The sequence below is a fragment of the Dama dama genome, chromosome 14, assembly GCF_033118175.1.
Source record: "Dama dama isolate Ldn47 chromosome 14, ASM3311817v1, whole genome shotgun sequence".
In the NCBI taxonomy this organism is placed as follows: domain Eukaryota; kingdom Metazoa; phylum Chordata; class Mammalia; order Artiodactyla; family Cervidae; genus Dama; species Dama dama.
Window position 1 is genome coordinate 65099649 of NC_083694.1, and position 17201 is coordinate 65116849.

The 17201-nt window shown below is 41.8% G+C and overlaps 1 protein-coding gene across 2 annotated transcripts in view; it reads right to left on the bottom strand.

Annotated features, from left to right (window-relative positions):
* Positions 1-15183: 15183 nt before the first annotated feature.
* Positions 15184-17201, bottom strand: part of CENPF (centromere protein F) — a 61396-nt gene continuing 59378 nt past the window's right edge. For both annotated transcript variants that reach the window (XM_061160954.1, XM_061160953.1), the window contains one exon: positions 15184-16209. In XM_061160954.1, coding sequence (XP_061016937.1) covers positions 16006-16209 — 204 coding nt within the window. In that variant the 3' untranslated portion in view covers positions 15184-16005. The remainder of the gene's footprint in view (positions 16210-17201) is intronic.

Here is a 17201-nt window from a genome sequence, read left to right on the forward strand (position 1 = left end):
TGTGATAAATCCATTTTCAGCCCATACCTTCGTGTGTGTGTGTGTGTGTGTGTGTGTGTGTGTGTGTGTGTGTGTGCACGCACTTAGTCACTCAGGCTTGCCCGACTCTTTGTGATACCTTCCTAGCTCTGTTAATTGGCAAGCAAAGTCACCATGGCCACTTGTCAAGGCTGCTGTCAGGACCTTCTGGTACACACTCCTGCATTGGCAGACTTCTCAGCCAAGATAGGGAATTTGGAGCGAGAGACCTCTTTTTTCTTACCTTTTAATTGAGGCTAACTTCCTTCAAAATCTAACCCATGAAGATTCTAACCCATGAAGCCCTCTCCTGGCTTCTAATTAATCCCATTGACTCAATTAGTTCATCTTATTTAGAGATTATAGTCTTAAAATGTTGCAATGAAAAGGAAAAAATATCCCTGTAGCCTCAAATGCCTTGTCTGTCTCTGCAAGGGTACAAGATCTTAAGAAATCATCTAAAGTTTTGTACCTCAGTGTTCTCAACTGTAAATGGGTATTTGAGTATGTTATTCCTCATTTATTCAAAATTTATTTCATGCTCAAACACTGGGAATCATTGATGGCTTTTATAAGCTTCTAGGGGCATCTCCGATGGCCCAGCAGGTAAAGAATATGCCTGCAGTGCAGGAAACACAGGTTCAATCCCTGGATCAGGAAGATCCCATGGAGGAGGACAGGGCAACCTACTCCAGTATTCTTGCCAGGAAAATCGCATGGACAGAGGAACCTGGCGGGCTACAGTCCATGGGGTGGAGACAGTCAGACACAACTGAGCATGCATGCCCGCGTAAGCTCGTCTTTCCTCGAGAAGCTGATAGTTCACTAGGATTACCCCAAAGTGTCCCTATTTCTCTTTCTTGCTTTTACTCCCTCATTCTGTAAATATGTTATGAGTTCATATTATATTGCAAGCATTATTCTAGGCACCAAAGTGGAGAGAAGAGAATGAAGGGAGAGGAGAGATAAAATTCCCTAACCTCATGGAATTTACTGGGGAGACATAGATTACTTTTTTGAAAAAGAAGATCTAAAATATTAAGCAGGTAACAGACACTGATAGCATAGACTGTGTTAAATATAAGGGAATTGGAGGGAGAGAGGCGTGTGGATATCTGGCAAGATTTTCCCCAGCAGCTGCTGCTGCTGCTGCTAAGTCGCTTCAGTCATGTCCGACTCTGTGTGACCCCATAGACGGCAGCCTACCAGGCTCCCCCATCCCTGGGATTCTCCAGGCAAGAACAATGGAGTGGGTTGCCATTTCCTTCTGCAAAGCATGAAAGTGAAAAGTGAAAGTGAAGTCACTCAGTCGTGTCCGACTCTTAGCGACCCCATGGACTACCAGGCTCCTCCATCCATGGGACTCTCCAGGCAAGAGTACTGGAGTGGGGTGCCATTGCCTTCTCCTTCCCCAGCAGGGATCATAGCAAATGCCAATACTGAAACAAGGACACCTGGCACTTTAACAATCAGAGAGGCCAGACCAGAATAAGAGGGTGAAACTAGGAGATGAGGGCCAGAGCACAATGGGCTCCTGCTCATGAAGGCCATGGAGAGGATGTTGACATTTACTGCAAGGTAGAAGGGAGCTCACTGGGGATTTTTAGCAGAACAATGACATAATTCTACTTTCTTTTAACGGAAAGGCAAGGACAGCATCAGAGAACTTTGTAAAGCAACTTAAAAAGTCCAGGTGAAAAATAATAGTATCAGGGACCCAAATGGAAATAGTCATGATAGAGATGGGAAGAAATTTGTTGTTGTTCACTCACTGTCATGTGCGACTCTGCAACCCTACGGACTGCAGCACTCAAGGCTTCCCTGTCCTTCACTGTCTCTCAGAGCTTGCTCAAACTCATGTCCATTGAGTCATTGATGCCATCCAACCACTCCATCCTCTGTTCCCCCCTTCTCTTCATGCCCTCAATCTTTCCCAGCATCAGGGTCTTTTCCAATGAGACGGCTCTTTGCATCAGATGGCCAAAGTATTGAGCTTCAGCTTCAGCATCAGTCCTTCCAATGAATATTCAGAGTTGATTTCCTTTAGGATTGACTGGTTTGATATCCTTGCTGTCCAAGGAACTCTCAAGAATCTTCTCCAACACTGACAGTTTGAAAGCATCAATTCTTCGATGCTCAGCCTTTTTCATGATCCAACTCTCACATCTGTACATGACTACTGGAAAAACCATAGCTTTGACTAGATGGACCTTTGTAGGCAAAGTAATGTCTCTGCTTTTTAATATGCTGTCTAGGTTGGTAATAGCTTTTCTTCCAAGGAGCAAGTGTGAAAGAAATGTTTAATTTCATGAGAAGAAATGGTTGGATGCTTTATATATTCTGGGACCTCTTAGTACACTGTGTATACTTCCATTGTATCATTTGTACCAAGCTGTTCTGTGAATGGTGCATTTATCAGGACTGAGAGCTGCTGAAAAGAGTGGTTTTGTCTTTCCCCTTTGTACCTAAGCAGAATTCTCTTAACTTTATTTATTAATTACTTAATAAACGTTTTCTGAAAATTGAATGAACCTGGATCAGAATAGAGAGCTCAGAATTGACCCACACGAATAGAGTCAACTGATCCCTGAAAAAGGAACAAAGGTAATACAATATAGAAGAGATAGTCTTTGCAACAAATGGTGCTGGAACAACTTGGATTCATATGGATAAAAATAAAAATCTAAACACCATACACCTTAACAAAATGGATCACAGACCTAAAGATAAAATGGAACACTATAAAACTTCTAGAAGAAAGCATAGGAGAAAAGTCTATGTGCCTTTGGATTTGGTGATAACTCTTTAGGTACAACATCAAAAACATGTCCCATGAAAGAAAGAAGGGTAAAATTAGACTTTACTGAAGTTAAAAACTTTTGTCCTGCAAAAGATACCATTCCATAACAACAACAAGACCTGAGCAGCAGAGTAGTTAGCAAATCAGTAACGGCACACACCAGCGCTGCTCTCAGGACAAAGGTTCTCAAGGGAGAAGCTTTGCTCTGACCTCAGAATAGCCAACTTCAAGCCAAAGTCTCTGTTCCTAAAGCCCATCTGCACGCATGCTGAGCAATGTTGAAAGGAATATTTAAATTGATTCTGTTGCTCCCACTGGGGCTTCTCCTTCCATGCCAAGAACAAGAAAGACCCAGGATCACTGCTTCTTGGGGGAGATGATTATCATAATGTCCTGCATTGCCCCCTCCTGTGATTTGGAAGGTCTCACAAGAGTGGAACTGACTTAGATACTCCCATTCCAACTCATCCCCTCTTTCTGGGATGTGAGGAGACAAGGAGATAGAACCATATCAGCTCTCATCTGCTGGAAATGGAGATTGGTGGACTTTTTTTTTTTTGTCTTGAGGTATTAGCATCAAGCCTGGTAAATAGATTGTTGCAGAAGGAAAAACAGGATTTCTAGAACATGTCACTAATTCAGACACATTTGGTGGAAATTTTAAAAGGTGGAAAACAGAATTTTAAATATATCTATTACCTCCATATATACAAGAGAACCTGTGTGGTCTGTCACACAGGGTCCAACCAGGATGCAGAAATGACACCAAGTATTTAAACAGAATGAATTTAATAAAGAATTGTTCATTAGATATTGCAGAACTGAAAAAGCAAACAAAAGGACACAAAGGATTTACAGAGGTTGCAAGTGCAATAAGCAGTAATTATTCCTAAGATGAAAGGAACAAAGGGAAGAGGTGAAAATTATTAAAATAAAAATACCTGAAGGAAAGGCCTTGCAGGTGCAGGTTCATTCAGGGAGGTTAATGAGGCTGGTGAGTGTTGGGAATGTTATAAATTGAATCCATTTGGACTACCTGTTCTTCCCAGATAATGTAGACAGATCTCAACCTAGAGTATGTAAGACATTTTCACAAGTGCCAAATTAATGAAGAATGGATACATTAAGTTTTACTATACCTGCAGCGTTACATAAGGCTTGAAACTTCTAATCCAATTCTCAGAATTGTACTAGGGTGGTAAAGGTGAAAGTCACTCAGTCGTGTCCAACTCATTGCAACTCCACAGACTGTAGCCTACCAGGCTTATCTGTCCATGGAATTCTCCAGGCAAGAATACCGGAGTGGGTTACCATTTTCTTCTGCAGAGGATCTTCCTGACCCAAGGATCAAACCCAGGTCTCCTGCATTGCAGGCAGGAGTCTGAGTCTAGAGTGGAGGACTGCAAAACCATTCCAAGTCAATACAGGAGAGCATCGCTGGTCAGAAATGTGAGGGTGGAAGCTACAGCTATTAGTTAAACCAGAGTTGGAATCGGAATAACCTGACTTTATACTAACTTCTTTAAATAAGCAGAGGCTTTTTGACTATGCCTGAAAAGTAAGTGTGTATGTGCAGAAGGAAGACTTTAAACACTGGATAGAGCCTTGGAGTGGCTTCCATGAGTTCACAGTTGTAAAATGCATGTTGGCAGCTAATAGCTGTGAGACGGGGGTCCAAGGTCTGCCCAGCCAAGAATTAAGTCCTCTCATGCAACTGAACTTCCAGTTCTTGAGCTGTAACTGTAAAAACCTCCAGTGCCGTCTGGGCGTGTTCTGATCCCCAGCCTGTATTCCTCTCCTAGGCTTATCCTTCCCCATCTGCTCCGTGTTCCTCCTTCACACCTTTTCGTTTCCTTCCCTCACTGTCCATCTTTCCGCATTTCCTGATCATCACCACCAGTAGTACATTCATCATTCATTAGCAATTACTGTGAGATGCTCATGGTATCTAAGTCAACCAACCTTAAATCCCGGGCTCATTTACTTCAATCACTTAAAAAGTTATTTCAGAGACTAGAAACAGTTAAAGTGGAAATTTAATATGTGAAACCAGAAAACAAAAAAAGACTTATCTTTTTGAACTTAAAAAATCTATAACAATAAAGAACAGAACTGAGAGGAAACCTTAGTGGCGAACTCTCTAGCTGGGTGTGTGGTTAATAACTCTTCTCTGTTGGTGTGTCATGAAAAGTTACATGAGGAAAAAAACGCTTTCTTAATATCTCTATTTCTGTTAAAAATAATTTTTGAGTTAGGGTGAGTTTATAGACAATATTTCTGTCTATTTTAAAAATTCTGTTATTTTTTTATATTGACTTAAAATATACTTTGTAGGATTTCTCTGGTGGTGCTTGCTGCATTCCCAGTGCAAGGAGCATAGATTCAATCCCTGGTCAGGGAACTACTACATGGTGTGGCCACAAGAATAAATAAATAAAAATAAATACTCTACAAAAAATCAAATATATTTTGTTTTTGCAATGACCACCATGGATTCTTCATCTATGTTTCTACTTGATCTTCAGTGGGTGTAACTAACCTCACTATTAAATTTCTCTGTAAACACTCAGTCTGTCAAGTGATTAATTCTCCTCAAAGCAACATAGTAGGGCTGTCACCCACTGTTACTTCAAGGGAATACCCGGGAATGATTTGGAAAGGTTGATATTCATACTGTAATTTGGTTCTGGTTTTCATAAATTGAATCAAAGTTGAGGATATAGGTTGTACACATAAAGAGAAGGAGCCTGGGAGAAGGAGAAGTTCTTAAAATTCTGACAAATTCTATCTGAGGATTTTTTTTTTTTTTAATGTAAAGCCCTATTTGTGTAAAAGACACACACAGCCGTGTTTGAGAGCTACTGAGAGAGAAGCCCTTGAGCACACAGAGGCGTTGGCTTGGGGGAAAGCCTGGTGAAGGAGGTGGAAAGCTGCTGTGATTCTGTCCCCAGAAGCACTTGAGTGTTCATTCTCTGTGTGTCTGTCCCCACGGTGATTCCATTAACACGCACACACACACATCTCTCTGCAGCTGGCATCCTAATCATGGCTACCTTACTGGTTTCCCTAGTGAAATTGCCTGGTCCATAAGGCCAGAACAGAGCGAAGGGATATTTGACCCGCATAGAACTCAAGATCCAATTTTCTGGATGTGGTTCACACTTGCTACTCCTTTCAGGGCTGCAAATGATCATTTCTCGGAAAAAAAAATATGTGAAGATATTATTCACATTGGTCACATGCTTTATTTTTTAAAGCACCGTTCTGAGGAGCTGGAATGCAGGTTTCAGGACAAAGTGTGAGATGTAGAGAAAACAATTTCTTATTCAGGATCGCAATGTCTTCATCTTCAAAGTGATAAGGGAGACCTAGATAATTAAACTATACTGTCATAATAGAAGTTATGGATGCCCCCAAAGGGCATTTGACTTTTGGACTTTGTAGCTATTGTAAATACCTGATGTTGAGGGAAATCCCAATAGTCAGAGTAATGAATGACTTTCAAGATGAGCATTAAGAGGCACTGCGGAGCCTTCCCTGGTGATCCAGTGGTTGAGAATCCACCTTCCAGTGCAGGGGACGGGGGTTTAATCTCTGGTCAGGGAACTAAGATCTCACATGCTGTGGGACGACTAAACCTGAGTGCTGCAAGTAGAGAAGCCACCACGGGTCACACCTACCGAGCCCTCGTGCTCTGGAGCCCATGCACCCCAACAAGAGACACCCGTGCACCACAGGAGAGAGCCCACACACAGCTAGGACCCACACAGCCAAAAACAAAATAGAAAGCATTAGGAAATGATGTACTTTCTTTATGGCCTCCCCGGTGTAATTTAGGTTTCAGACAGGTACCCTATGCCAATCCCAGCAGAAATGCTATTCATGACAGACCTGGAGAAAGCAGGATTGTTAGGCATATGAGTTTTGAAGGGCTTTCTTGCTCAGGTAGCAGACAAAAGACAAAGTATGAAGAGTGCAGGAACTGGCTAACAAAAAATCACAAAACCGGCTTTGCAATTGTATCAGGAAGCTTGTGGTTAGAGTAACAGAATTTCCTCCTGAAAGTTACTTTAATAGCTTATTTTCTGACATGATGAGAAGTCCAATATTGGTTCAGAGGCTTGACATAGTTGTCAATGACCCTCCTTTGTGATCTGGCATCTGTGTTTTGGAAATGCTTTATTTCTGGTCTCAGAATCAGTAACTATAGAGTGGTCATCATAACTAATCTCTGGCAAAAAAGAATGGAATGACCATAAATGGCTTATGCTAATTTCATTCCTTTCCTAGGGATGGGACCATATTTTCTGAGCAAATGCTGCCCAGTATCTGAACAAAAGTAGGTTACATTGGCAAGAAAGAAAGTGGAAGTGACAGTTGAGTAGGCAATCGACCATCTCTAACACAGCAATGAAAATTTTCTGTCTGGGGCTAATTTTGTTTTTAACTGACTAAATTTGCTTTAAAAATATTAATAATTCTTCATTGACTACAACCTTCATTGACTACAACATTCCAAATATGTTTGGAAGATCAGTGTGAGACTCTGCAAACCAATATATTCTCAATGAGTTTATAACTTCAAGGAGAAAAAAATTCTAATTTTGTTATACTTGTTGGAACAAGATTTAGGATGCTAATTTGGGCTTCTGGTTTTTGTAACAGCAGATTGGTAAGTGGAATCTACAGTAAATCTTCTCAATAAGAACTTGTTTTAACTTCTAGGAATGATGGGTATCTTCCATTTATTTGCTCTGCCATTAAAATCTGTTATATGCAAGCCCATGAACATCTGGCATTTCAACTTGTCTCACGGGTTGAATACCTAACCTCTGAAAGAACCTCATTGGGCAGAGCCAAGGTGTAGCTCGCTTACCTGCTCCAAGTCGTGGCTGTTTCCAAAGAAAAATAAGACTCCATACTCACCACACCAGTTTACAAATCAGCAGTAGCACTTCTTTCCTTCCCCACAGGTCTATGATTTGGAAGAAAATGACCACCAGCCTGCTATGAATGCATGAGTTGTGGGCTGCCCATGAATAGCATGGAGACAAAGCATTGTGGGCGGACACAGGGCACGCTCGTGACCCTCTGCTGGCCCACATCCAGGAAGACGACCATTCAAACAACAGGCAGGTGGCAGCCAGGACAACGGACAGCCCAAGAGCTAGCAAGAAGGCAAGGGCTCTCAGCCAGCACACGCTACTAGATAACACAGCTTCGATTTCAACACCCGGAGAATCAGCTCACGTTTAAAACTCAGAAATATCCCAATATTTCCCTAAAAAGTCTGTGACTGTGGAAAGCTGCCATTTTCCTACCTCCTTGCAGAAGCAGCATTGGAGGAAATTTTAAGTGGAAAAAATTGAAATTCACTATGATTACAAGAGTGTAACTTTTACTAGAAACCATTCCTAACTGAAGCGTTAAAGTTAAATACAGCACATTTTCTTTAGGTGTGGAGTAGTCCTGAGCCCTAAAAAAAGAACTCCCCCACCACTGGGTTCAAAATAGGATCCTAAAAAGAACTCATCAGGCTGGTGTTTGACTTCTTGGTCTCCTTTACTGTCTACTAGGGGGTATATGGTAATATATGAGGAGCTTTGGACTGGAGATCAGTCTAGAACCCCAGCTTTGTTTTGCTACAAACTTTGTAACACTTTTGGCTATTTTGGAGAGTGTCTTCTTGAGTGCCAAAATAGGGCCCAGTCCAGTATTTTGGGGCTTCCCTGGTGGCTCAGACAGTAAAGAATCTGCCTGTGATGTAGGAGACCTCGGTTCAGTCCTTGGGTTGGGAAGATTCCCTGGAGAAAGGAATGGCTACCCACTCTAGTATTCTTGCCTGGAGAATTTCATGGACAAAAGAGCTTGGCAGGCTACAGTCCATGGGGTCACAAAGAGTCAGTCACGACTGAGCGACTAACATTTTTCACAAAATTATTAAATATCAAATGAGATAAAGCATTTGAAACTGCAAGGATTCCACTTGACAAGTATGGTTATTTGTATACATATAAACGTTACCCTCTGATCACCTTCAAGGTGTCCTAGAGGAGAGGAATAACAAAGGACAGTCATCTTATTCATCTCCTACGGTCTTTGTTTTGAGGGGATGAGGGCTGCTGGGAATTTTGTGTGCTGGAATTCAATCTGCAAGTCAACAAAAATGTATTAAGTTTGGGGATATGCGTGTTTCCTTGTGATTTTCTAAAACATCAATAGAACATGTACATTTACATGCATAAATACATCAACATCACGTAGGACCACCTTGCTGCAGCATCGGAATCAACACAGAAGCAGTCCCTTTGGCGTTCATACCAGGAAAGACTGCTGCTAGAGGTGTGGCAGATGAGAGTATGCACACCTAGGAGAAGGAAATGGCAATCCTCTCCAGCATTCTTGCCTTGAGAGTCCCGTGGACAGAGGAGCCTGGTGGGCTACAGCCCACGGGGTCACAGAGTCGCGCCTGCACACGCACGCACACACAAAGCAGCCAAGCCCCTTGCACGGGGAGGGGCCTGGCCGGCCTTCTGCCTGCGTTGCAGGGCTGCTTCAACGCCAGCTCCAGCAAGAAGCAGCTGGTGTCATCCAGACGGTCAGCACGCGCTACGCGGCCAGACCACACCAGAGCAACGTGCCGGGGCCCGTCCCACCTGGGACCCGCTATAAACGTGCGCAACTCACCTTAAAAAAAAAAAAAAAGAATCTACACACCTATTACTCTCCAGAAACCACTAGACAATTCTGTCCAACACTACACAGGGTGGAAGAGCGGGACATACTAGAAAAAGAATTGAGGCGTAGAAAAATGAGTTTCTGTAACCCAAAGCTTAAAATACATTTTTTTCCCCAGTAAAACAATGCTATGAGTGGAGGTGCAGATAGTTGAAACAAAAGCATTTCTCATTTTTAATTCATTATGTGTGAGCTCAGTTGACTTTCTAAGCTTGAATTAGGCACAATTTGTAATACTGTTTCTGTAAAGAAATGTATTTGAGTTCCAAATGGTCAATGTATATGAACTTCAGCAGCACAACTCATTTGTAATTAAAATTGCAGCAACTGTTTTCTTTGAGTATTTTTTTTTCCCTTTGAGTATTTTTAATGAGCCAAAGAAAAACCAAAACCAGTGGACAGTATACTTGCAAGATCAGTAATTCAACAATATGAACAAGTCTACAGTGATTAAACTCATTTGCAAAACAAGCATTAGTGGTTTTGAGAATGGTGAGAATTTTGTAGGACAGAACTTCATCTGAAATTAATGTGTAGTGTTGGTAGGCGGATTCTTTACCACTGAGCCACCAGGGAGCTCATCTACAGCATAACCAACAATTTATTAAGTGTAAAATCATTTGTATAAGTAAATAATAAGCAATGAATTTAATTATCATGACAGCATCAGGAGGTATTGTTGTTGTTGTTTAGTCGCTAAGTTGTGTCCAACTCTTTGCAATCCCATGGCCTGCAGCACACCAGGTTTTATTCAGTTCAGTTCGGTCGCTCAGTCATGTCAGACTCTGCAACCTCTTGGATTGCAGCACGCCAGGCTCCCCTGTGCATCACCAACCCCCAGAACTTGCTCAAACTCACGTCCATCAAGTCAGTGATGCCATCCTACTATCTCATCATGTCATCCCCTTCTCCTCCTGCCTTCAATTTTTCCCAGCATCAGTGTCTTTTCTAAGGAGTCAGTTCATCACATCAGGTAGCCAAAGTATTGGAGCTTCAGCATCAGTCTCTCCAATGAATATTCAGGACCGATTTCCTTTAGGATTGACTGGTTTGATCTCCTGGCAGTCCAGGGGACTCTCAAGAGTCTTCTCCAACACCACAGTTCAAAAGCATCAATTCCTCAGCACTCAGCTTTGTTTATGGTCCAACTCTCACATCCATACATGATAATTACTGGAAAAACCATAGCTTTGACTAGATGGACCTTTGTTGGCAAAGTAATATCTCTGCTTTTTAATATGCTGTCTAGGTTTGTCATAGCTTTTCTTCCAAGGAGCAAGCGTCTTTTAATTTCATGGCTGCAGTCACCATCTGCAGTAATTTTGAAGCCCAAGAAAGTAAAGTCTGTCACTGTTTCCATTGTTTCCCCATCTATTTGCCATGAAGTTATGGGACCAGATGCTATGATCTTCATTTTTTGAATGTTGAGTTTTAAGCTTTTTCACTCTTGTCTTTCTCCTTCATCAAGAGACTCTTTAGTTCCTCTTCTCTTTCTGTCGTTAAGAGTGGTGTTGTCTGCATATCCAAGGTTATTGGGTATTTCTCCCAGCAGTCTTGATTCCAGCTTGTGCTTCATCCAACCCAGCATTCCCCATGACGTGCTGTGTGTATAGGTTAAATAAGCAGGGTGACAATGTACAGCCTTGATGTATTCTTTTCCCAATTTGGAATCAGTCTGTTGTTCCACGTCCAGTTCTGTTGCTTCTTGACCTGCACACAGATTTCTCAGGAGGCAGGTTAGGTGGTCTGGTAATCCCCATCTCTTTAAGAATTTTTCACAGTTTGTTGTGATCCACACAGTCAAAGACTTTGGTGTAGTCAATGAAGCAGATGTTTCTCTGCATTTCTCCAGGCTTTATTATTATTCCCAATTTTACCAGAGGAAACTGGGGCATAGTGAAGGTCAAACTTGGCCCAAGGTCACATGGAGAGCCCAGGAATTCTGACACTTGACTTTTAATGTCTACATTATATTAAGCGTGCATTTTAAATAGTGCTTATGCATTGAGTTGGGGCTTCCCAGCTGGCGCTAGAGGTAAAGAACCTGCCTGCCAATTCAGGAGAGATAAGAGATGTGGATTCCCTCCCTGGGACAGGAAGATCCCCTGGAGGAGGGCATGGCAGCTCACTCCAGTATTCTTGCCTGGAGAATCCCCATGGACAAGAGGAGATTGGCAGGCTGCAGTCCATTGTGTCTCAAAGAGTCCGACATGATTGAAGTGACTTAGCACGCACACGTGCATGCATTGTGGTAGTAGTTATAAGTTTTACAAGTTGAAATTTATAGCTAGTCTCATTTTAAGGTTTTGAAAATTCAACAGAAGGTAACGCAAGCCAGATGCCATCATCCTAGACTGAAGGACAGACATCTGCATTGCACAAAATGGAAAAGCTACTTCTATCACAGGAATATTTGTGCTATCAGAATTATTCTGGAACAGCCTGCTCCCAGAGAGGCACAGTATAAACAAGAGGGTGGCCTCTCTGCTCACGAAGCCGAGTTTGAAATACTTCAGCTCTCTGAGCCCACATCATCTTTTATCCGAGGAGGATGATCCCCATTTTGCAAGCTTGTTGGGAGAGCCATTGTTATTATTATTATTATTAACAAGCTCTCTCCAGACGTGAGTCAGAAGCTGTGTCTCTTACTTAATCTTAGCCTATGAAATGGAGATCCAAATGCCTACCTCACAAAGGTGTAAGGTCTGAGCAAACATGTGAAATCACTTTGTGAAATGACCAGCTTTCCACACAGTGTTTTAAGTAGCTGAGCCATAGCTCAGGTGAATAGTGCCTTCAGACACACAGCTCTACCTGGAGGTAGCATGCTAGTTTCAGGTTCTCAGGCTTTTCTCATTAGAACGACCTGGTTCTTCTGAAGCTCCCCAAGGTCTACCCCCTCAGTGTTCTCTGGTCAGTAAGGCCCATTTCTCTGAAGGGAAGGCAGCTTATGTGAACAGAAGTAGGAAAAGAACATAGCTCAGCTATCCTCAATTGTCAATTAATTGGCAACTACCGATTCCAATGTCCTGCTGAAGAAACACTTGTATCCACTTTGTCAACCACAAAAGGGAAATAAAATACATGCCAATGTATTTCATTCAACTCCTGATTGTGGTATAATAAACCTCTGACTTAAGAAAGGACTTCCCTGGTAGCTCGGTGGTGAAGAGTCTGCCTGCCAATGCAAGAGGCGCGGGTTTGATTCCTGATCCAGGAATCCACATGCCGCAGAGCAACTAAGCCTGAGGACCGTAACTACTGAGTCTGTGCTCTGGAGCCCGGGAGCCGCAACTACTGAGCCCACACGCCCGAGAGCCTGTGCCCCCCGACAGGAGTCACAGCAGCGAGAAGCCTGCACACCACGGGGAGAGTAGCCCCTCTCGCCACAACTAGAGGAGAGCCCACACAGCAGCGAAGACCCAGCATAGCCTCAGTAAATACACAAATCTGTTTAAAAAAAAATTGGTCATAGTTTACTTCCTACTTAAATTATTTTCATAACATCTTACCCTAGCCTGAATGGTTTTGGGAAAGCTAACTTGGAAATTCTAAGATCAATGTTCTGAGCCATCCTAAGAGTAGTTAGAAGTCTTTTCAAACAAAGATAGTTGGCAAGGGAAACGGATCACCCCTTCTAGAGTTAGGAGCCCCTGGGAAGAAGTATACTACTTTCCAGGTTCAAACAAATCTTAATTTGATAGTTCCAACAAAAGAAATAGATTGGGATTGAATGAGAAAAATCACAAATATTGAGAGAAAATTAGTATGTATACAGAGTTGAGGGGTTACTCTTAGAAACTTGGGCTACAATTCCAATGTTGGTTTTTATTCCCTTTTTATTGAAGATGCAGTCCCTTTGGACTCCTGATAACTCTCAATAATACAAAGGGCCATCTCAGTTCCTACAGAATATTCAGGATGAAAATAATCATCTCAGTTGAGCCTGTCATTGTACAAATGAGAATCAAATACCTAGATCTCTGGACTTGGTCTAGTTTCCCCTATGATTTGTCAACCAGATCTTATTTGTGACTCAACTGGTTTATCAGGTACTTCAGGGTTGGGACTGTAGTGTATTGTTTTCATGCTATATGCAATGAGACGGAAATGGCAACTCACGCCAATATTCTTGCCTGGTAAATCCCATGGACAGAGGAATCTGGCAGGCTACAGTCCACGGGGTCGCACAGAGGCAGATACAACAACTAAACCACCACCTATATGCAACTCAGCTCATAGTGTAACAAGTATTGTTAGCTTAAGGAAAAAAATATTTAACATCTTGGCTGCCCATGTATAAGACTGTGAACAAGTCTCTACAATTATATAAATGGAAGACATGCTGAGAATTTTCCGTAACAAGGAGCAGCAGCTACAGTCCACCTGGGGAAAGATCAAGATGCTTTCATACCATGGAATATTACTCAGCCAGAAAAAGGAACAAAATCGGGTCATTTGTAGAGACATGGATGGACGGAGATAGTGTCATACAAAATGAAGTCAGTCAGAAAAATAAATACTGTATATTAACATAATATATGTGAAATCGAGAAAAATGGTATGGATGATCTTATTTGCAAAGTAGAAATAGAAACACAGAATATACAGATACCAAGGGGGAAGGCGGGAAGGGTGGGAGGAACTGGGACACTGGGGTTGACACATATACACTATTGATATTGTGAATAAAATAGATAACTAATGAAAAAAACATACTGCATAGCTCAGGAAACTACTCAGTGCTCTGCGGTGACCCAAATGGAAAGGAAATTCAAAACAGAGGGATTATGTATATACACATAGCTGATTCATTTTGCTGTACAAAAGAATACTACATTGTAAAGCAAATATACTCCAGTAAAAAATTAACAGAAAAAAAAAAAGAAAAAGAAAAAAAAAAAAGGATGCTTTTAAGAACCCACGGAACCACCCAGCCAGACCTACTGAGTGGAATCTTCCAATAACTGCAGACAGCCAATAAAGTTGATGGCCTGATATTAGTAATATCTCCTCTGGGCCATGCCCTTGAGCACATGGCAGCCTTGGGATGACTTATGATAAGGATATTGCACCAGATCACAACCCCGAGCAACTGAAGAATCAGGGGGAAAGACACGATATCACTTTCAGTAGATGAATACTAAGTAGCTTCATATTATTGAAGCATTATCCAACATAGAGGCCACCTACCAAAGGACAATTTTAAAATATAAATGTTAGTATTTGTCAAAGTTTATACATAAATCTGAACTAAAAGTCAACAGCAAATTATCTTTTACAAGTTCATGTCCTGGAAAACTTCTTTACCCTGATTCGAGGACACAAGGACTTGTTCCAAAGTTTTTGAAATTGATATGGCTCAGAATGCCTGCATATTTACAAAACTCTGTCATCCATAAATGAGCTGGAAAATACCACATACTTGTAACCTTGTTGATGAGATTTAATGAGTACACACATGTGCTAGGCACTGGCTGGACGTATTATATGCCTACATAATCTTCATGACCCACATTCCAAACCATGTCTTTTTAATATAACTGAATGTGTTTTCTAAATGTAGTAGTATCATTTGTTAAAATATGTTTACTTTTACAAGAGGCTGTTGAAGTTAACAAGAAATGGTACCAAAGTTCATAATATATTTATATTTAGAAATCATTTGTACATAAAACAAAGGTGAATTGAATTTTTTATTAGAAAAAATGCCATATTTTATAGATCACCATTTATGAGAATCCTACCAAAGCACTCCAACAAACTGGCCTTGAAGAGAAACAGCACAATGACAGAAAACTCAAGATACTGTACCTTTGAGGAGCCTGCAGCCAGGCTGACTGAAAATCAACACACAACTCCCACCACACCACACACAAGTATGAACAGGTTATATAAGTAAGCCAAGATTTAGAAAACAGTGTGGAAGAGGAGGAACACACCCACACATGTATCTGTGTGCATGTTTTCCTTAAAAACATGTAACAGGGTTTCCTTCATTTTACTCAACTCAAAGAAATTCTTGATCTAAAATTATTCCATGTCTAACATTATACAAAAGAAATATCATAAAGCAAAAGTTTACATTTTCCTGGGAGCTGTCTGTTGCAAGTAAGAAAATGTTACTTGAATTTTTTAGTGTAAAATCCACATAAAAACAGGAGTTGTGATACAGTGCTTGCCATTTAAAGTGTAACATTGCCAAAATGCTTTCTACGGGACTATTTTACATTACGGAAGAGGAGTATCAATGTAGAGGTAATCAGTGCTTCCAAACTTTTATAATTCTTCTACAGGGGAGATCTAAGCGGTCAAATGTATTTCGATTTAAAAGGAGCTGTTTTCTTCCCTCTGGTAAGGTGCCGACCGATGAACAGAGACAAGCGCACAGTCAGGCCGCGCTCTGCCCAGCAGCAGCCGCCTCCAGGAGCCCTGACGCGCTCGGCTCTCTACTGGACCCTGCAGTTCTCGCCGCCCCCGGACTCCAGGCCGGCTTCTGGGCTGGGGGCGTGGCGGCCTCGCCTGGCTCTCAGGCCCTCCCTGGGGCTGCCCGCTGGACTTCTCTCGGGAAGATTACTGATGGAGAGAGATCTGGCAGTGGGATCTCGGAAGGCAGTGCCTGAATCCACTGGGCTCTGTTGAGAAACCTTGACCTGCAACACAAGTATTGGCATTAGAGGTTTAAAATCACATTCGCATTTCTACAGCATGAAAAATAAAGTACTTATTTAGGTCATCACATTTGAAGTTCAATTCTTCTTCTAGGAGTTGTACACAGTATGACAATTTCTTCTACCCTGAAAACAGGCCCCCACCTAAAAGAGAAGCTAGAGAAAAGGGTCGGACACCACCTCTGAAGAGCCACCTTGCAAAGCTTTCCTTGACATCTCTAATGACCAGACACTCGTTCCCAAGGCCACCGTGACCGTCTCAGATCAGAAGGTAAGCTCTCTGAGGGCAAAGACTGTGTCCTTTTTACCTCTGCATCCACAGTGCCCAGAATATGCTTGACTAATAGCAAACATTCAATATTTGCCTAAGAACCCAAACCAGCTTCCATTTATCTTACTTGAGCCTCTATCATTCAAATAAACGTATTCCAGTGAGTCTTAACAGTTTCATAAGGTGGAAGCTTTATTTACAACATTTAAAAGACCTAGAGCCTCTTCCTCACATAATAACATTTTAATCATTCTCCTTCCATTTAAAGTCCAGAAAAAAATTTTCAGTTCCCTTTTCGATGTCCTGCCTTTTAAGAGAAAGGGGGATCCTCCTTTTAAGAAAAAGGGGGATCTCAAAAAATGTGAGACTTTAAGTAGATGAGAGGGTAATGCAGCTGATAGGGTTGAGATTTTTTTGAGTTTTCTATGGTAGTGAGAAAAAATATGGGGTCAGGAGAGAGAAAGAGCAAGACGGATGAAATACAGGAAAACGTCACAACCAAAGTGAAAGGGCAAGAGTAGACGGTTCAGGTAGGAAGATCTTTAAAAGAAAAAGAGGAAGGACTCTTAGCTAGGGTTATATGTGCTCAGTACCAACTCTGAGAAGCACCTATGGGACAGACCACTCCCTGCCCAACTGCCTGCCTGGGACCGCCTTCTGAAGCAGAAGAAGAAAGAATGGAAATTATTTCCCTGTGTATATT